The sequence below is a fragment of the Bidens hawaiensis genome, unplaced genomic scaffold (genome assembly GCF_021521415.1).
Source record: "Bidens hawaiensis isolate Kalapana, Puna unplaced genomic scaffold, B.hawaiensis_p1.1 tig00036478_1, whole genome shotgun sequence".
Classification (NCBI taxonomy): domain Eukaryota; kingdom Viridiplantae; phylum Streptophyta; class Magnoliopsida; order Asterales; family Asteraceae; genus Bidens; species Bidens hawaiensis.
Genome location: NW_027505415.1, coordinates 81,565 through 87,130, shown reverse-complemented (window position 1 = coordinate 87,130; position 5,566 = coordinate 81,565). Strand labels below are relative to the sequence as shown.

Sequence of the window (5,566 nt, the reverse complement as noted above, 5' to 3'; positions counted from 1 at the left end):
AAATCAGTTTTTTAAAGATGAACTAATGACTAAAAGCATATTATATTATAGTTTTGTATATTAATCCATGATGTACCATGGAATGAAAATTAGCTGTGTCTACTCCATCTCGTATCACATACAAGCATTTTGTTTCAACCATATTTAATGTTTTTTATGAAATTAAATTTTGTAATCTACTGTAAAATATTTTCTTTCCAACGAACTAATAAAATTTTTGTAACTACGTACTGGCCATTGTCCATCATTTATTTGCTCAACAATATGTCCATATGTCTATGGAAGAATTTATCATACATGATACATGTGACTGTAAATTAAATTGACTGTAATCAAAGAATATGTAATTTTGTTTTATATATATCCAAATAATCAACTTTTTAACAATTAATACATAACTATCTGTCCAAATTAAATTGATTATCTAATCCATAGATAATAAATCATTATAGGCCGCAATTAAAACCAGTTTATCTACATACTACAATTGTGTTTAATTTTTTTATTTTTCTCCTCTGAGGATATAATATTGTCGCCAGGGAGAAACTATGTCCGTAGTTCATCTCACAAGTACATAAACTAGGAGCATCGAAACAGTGATGCTAGTTTGTTTACCTACGAGAAGCTTGGCCAAACTAGAGTGTCTACACACAAGAACACAAGAGCACTATTTTAAAAGCTATTGGAAATTGGATCAAGAATCAAAATCAAGAACAAACGAAATCAGTTACTATTAACACGAACTGATGATTACAGACTTCTGAAAGAATTACTAAGAAAGAAATTGAAAAATGAAAAGTAACCCTAAATAATTGATTATCCCCCTTTTTATTCACTCCTAAAGGCTATTAACAAATTAACCACTAGATTAACCAAACTAGTCCCTGAAGTCTTTCATACTTGACAGATTATCCCCAACCCTTGCAACTATAGAAAAGTTACACAAACACCCCCTGAGCATTTATGACACATATCAACAAAAGCCATAAAAAACAAACAAACATGTCAATTTACTCTCTCTAGCTCAGTTCGCTAACTCTCAACAAACCCCTTTTTGAACTATATACATTATCATATATATCTTCACTAATCAACACCTTCTGGGACCATCACCATTATTTCTTGGCACTTCTTGTTGGTGCTTTGCATTAGTAGATAAGAGTAATTTTTCTAGAACGAATAGCACATCGGACATAGAGGGGCGATGCATGGCGTCCAGATGACAACAATCACGGGCGAGACTTGCAACTATGAAGGCCTCCTTTCGTGAGTATCGGCCTTCTAAGTTTACATCCATGATCCTGTGTATTTTCTTTGCTTCTATCAGTTGAGACGTTACCCAGTTTAGTAGGTTACGCTCTTCGCGACAGCGTTTATTATCAATGGCACGCCGCCCTGTAACGAGTTCCAACAATACTATTCCAAAGCTATACACATCACATGCTTTTGTAAGTCTCCCTGTACACATAGGTGATATTACTTCATACAACTGCTATGTTACTATTTTTTGAACCCTTTTATGTAAAAAATGGACAAATCAAGAGGAAATGAATTGAAATGAACCTGTAGCTATATACTCCGGGGCGGTATGACCGTCTACTCCCATGATTTGAGTTGTAAAATAACTCTCATCACTTATTGGACCAGCTTTGGCAAAACCAAAATCTGATAGCTTTACATTGTAGTCCTAAAAACCCAAAAGGTGAACTGAGTATATATGAAACAAGACCATAATAACAATATTGGTGAATATGCAATTTAATCATGGGGTATACAACTATACATACCATATCAAGCAGGATTTTTGAAGATTTAAAATCGCGGTATATAACTCTGGATGTTGAATCATGCAAGAAAGAGAGCCCTCGAGCAGCTTCCACGGCCACCTTCATCCTAAGTTCCCATGAAAGAGGCAGTTCACTCCCTAAAATGGGACATACATTTATGCATACACGGACACATGGAGATAAACATGTAATAATTATATGAATAATAAAAAATGCATGACTTGGAACATATACATCAAGAAGAAAACTTACACGCACGACTGAAAAGATGATTATCCAAGCTGCCTTGAGACATGAACTCGTATACCAACAACCTGTTTCCGTCTTCACAGCATAAACCAATGAGGTTTACCAGGTTCGGATAATCAAGTTGAGCAAGATAATTAACTTCTGTCTGCAAATTAAATACATCTTTAACTTAAAAAAACTATAACAAATTAATAAAAGAATAATTATATAGTGTGAAAACAAACACTTACCAACCACTCTTTATCACCCTGAAAACCTATGGGATTAAGTGCCTTGATTGCAACAGCCATTCTAGATTCACCAGGTTCAGCTGGTAAAAGGGTTTCTTCGTTGAGCCACCCTTTGTATATATAGCCAAAACCACTTTCTGCTAGAACAGCATCTGAACTAAAATATCTAGTAGCAATATAAAGCTCATTAAATGTGAACACCTTCAAATGTGTGGACAATGTCATATTCCCATTCCTTGGACTCAGACTTGGCATATTTTGAGCGCACGCAGGGCTATGTTGTGGTGGAAGCGGTAAAGGATACGCAACTAGTGTCTTGCCACTGCTTCTGTATGAATCGTTCGGCCCTCCTAAAATGATTATAAATCTCATAAAACGTTAAAATAAGTTGAAGTTGTCATAAGGAAAGCATGCTTTCTATAGTTCAATGAATCCAATCCGTCACGATGCATTCGTATATTAGACCGTGACACATAAATAAACTAGATTTTCATTCTTAATCACTTATTTAACTACGATATGTCGGTTAATAGTAACAGACTTATGGATTCGGGTCCATAACCATGGGTTCCAATGCACGAGATCTTGTAGCACTTACCAATGAGGCCCTATCGATTAGTATTACACAGAAGAAATCAATTATAGATACTAATACAATTAGATCCGCTCTTCATAGACAAATTTGGGATTTGCGATCCCAGGTAAGATCGGTCCAGGATCATGGGATCCTTTTCTATCAGATAGGAAGGGCTGTAGCACAAAATGTACTTTTGATTAATTGCTCCATAGGTCCTATATCTATCTATTTGAAAAAGAAATCATGTAACGAAGTGGATTCTTATTTGTACAATTGGTACTTCGATCTTGAAACGAGCATGATGAAATTAACGATACTTTTTTATCTTTTGAGTTGTTCTTCCCCCCTTATAGGGTTCCGTTAGGTCTAGTGTGTGTGTGTCTATCTGTAATCAATAATATATAACAGATCAATTAATTAGCAATTATCTTGGATGTACACTTAAAACACAAATGTCGTTGAAGGTGCAAAATCGCTGTCTACCACAATAATCTCACAACCATAATTACAAACTCCTATTTTTCTAAAAAAGATTATTGTTAATGAATGAGAGCTCGTAAACTTAACTTTGATTTAGTATGTTTATGTGTTAGCTTTATATTTGTTAAATCTTGTACGATTATCTACTTATGTTAGGCCAATAACTAGATATTACCGTTATGATAAGTTACTGTTAACGTTTGGCGATTTATTACCGTTATAATAAAACTTGATGACTATGAGGGACAGGCACAACAATCTGCGAATGAACATCTAGTTTCTTCTCCTACACCCGATCATAAGAAAGACAAATATTTGGCGGATTACTTCAATAACCTTGATTTTAGTATTTCTGAAGATATGGGCTGATCAGTTAACAGCATGGTGACTCTTATCACCTTCGAATCCTTCATAGACTACCCTGATTTCCTTAAAACATTTGAAGATCCAACATATGTCTTTCATATTCGAACTGTGTTGAAAAGAAAATTTATGAACATGGTAGAATGGCTTTTGTATTTTACTTCGCAACTTTCTGATTCTAGACCGTTCCCTCAACTTTGGTAAAACGGTAAAATCATTGAGTTATTTGATTTGTATCTCAAGGTAAAGGTTTAAGGGGTTATAAGCATGTTAGCGAGTTTATCTTATGGGTGTGAATACGACATCATGATTTGTATCTTGTACATCCAATACTTGGATGTTCTAATCTGGAACTACAAGGTTTAACGAGTAGCAAATAACGATAAGGAGGTTGATGAAGATGGTGCCAATAAAGGCACACCAACTCCTAGTGGATCCAAGAGCATGGAGAAATTATACAAACAAAATGAAAATTAATTACAAGGGGAATGATCAGCAAGAAGCAAACAAGTTTGGAAAAGGAAGACGTTTTGATTTGGAAAATGATACAGAAACTGTTGAGGAGGCAAATGAGTTAAGAATGATAGAAAAGTTGTTGAGGCGGCTGCTAATGAGTTGTAGGAAGGAATTTATGTCACCATGATACACATCTAATATCTACAAATCTTTCTCTACAGAAAATCTCATGTATGGTTCTGTAATGGAGATTCCTTCAATTGAATGACGACTTGTTCACCGCCAAAGACTACCCCTAACATTAAGTTTAGGGGAGTCTATAAGTTATGTTTATAAACTTAATTTTAATTTAGTATGTTTACTTATTGACGTTAAGTTCATTCAAATTTGTACGATTATGTAATTAAGTTAGGTTGGTAGATATTACCGTTATGATATGACAGTTATTGTTAACGTTTGGCGGTTTATCACAAACATTTTTAGGTTGTATAATTGTCAAACATGCACGTATATATACCACGTAATGGTGGTAAAAACGCGTCACCAATTTAATCGATTGTTTTAACCGATATTTCGATTGTTTCTTTGTTTCATTCATATTCAATTGTGCGATCGAGTTGATTTATCCTTTTCTTGATTTATTCTTTTGAATCAAAAATCCTTTTCAATTTCCATTATAACAAAAATGATAAGTATATTGTTTTTTCTTATTTCCAATAATAACATACTGTGTTGATATCTTTATGAACACATTAAAACCCTAATAAAAATGCCCTTATGTAACATCTTGAAATTTCCAAAATAATATTAATTGTATTACTTAATAATAGAGGGAAAGTTTACTCGGGTTATCGGAAAATAAATAAATAGAGTAGGAGTGCCATATGCGCTTAGACTTTACTTTTTTCCCTTTTTTTTCCCCGGTCAATATTAGTTCTCCTTAACTTGACACTTACTTATTCCCACTGAAGCTAGTACGCAACGATTTCGATTCCTATCCGTATTATTCCCCGCTCTCCTCGATCAATATATATAATAAGTATACTCTGAATCCATTCTCTCTCAGAGGATTCAATCTTATTGGTCCTACGTTACGTCATTTTTTTCTCTTTGCTTTTGCTGACTACACTCGGATAGCGAGCAGGCCTGGGCCGGCCCGGAATGGGAATTAGACTTCATTCACTTGATGGGCTTTGCCCTATCGCTAGTGGTTACTCCCGATCCGAAGCACCCCTTTTCCATTCATAGAGAGATCCAATCGTCAAAATCAATAAAAAGGCCATCATGGACCAAGATCCAAAGGGATCAATCTTGTTGGGAGGTACTGCCCAAGGAAAGGAAAAGGTGACTTCCGGATCAGGGATAATAAATAAAATAGAAACAAGATAAAATCGTATATCAAAACGACTTCTGGCATCACCGAA

General features: G+C 34.7%; 1 protein-coding gene across 1 annotated transcript; it reads right to left on the bottom strand.

Annotated features, from left to right (window-relative positions):
- Window positions 1–1,090: 1,090 nt before the first annotated feature.
- LOC143613057 (putative serine/threonine-protein kinase PBL2) lies at window positions 1,091–2,789 on the bottom strand. Its single transcript, XM_077086879.1, has 5 exons — window positions 2,267–2,789; window positions 2,046–2,181; window positions 1,788–1,924; window positions 1,564–1,687; window positions 1,091–1,458 (listed from the first exon to the last, which is right to left on the bottom strand). The coding sequence occupies exons 1-5, from the start codon at window positions 2,636–2,638 to the stop codon at window positions 1,091–1,093; spliced, it is 1,137 nt and encodes a 378-aa protein (XP_076942994.1). The 5' UTR covers window positions 2,639–2,789.
- Between the last annotated feature and the right edge of the window lie 2,777 nt (window positions 2,790–5,566).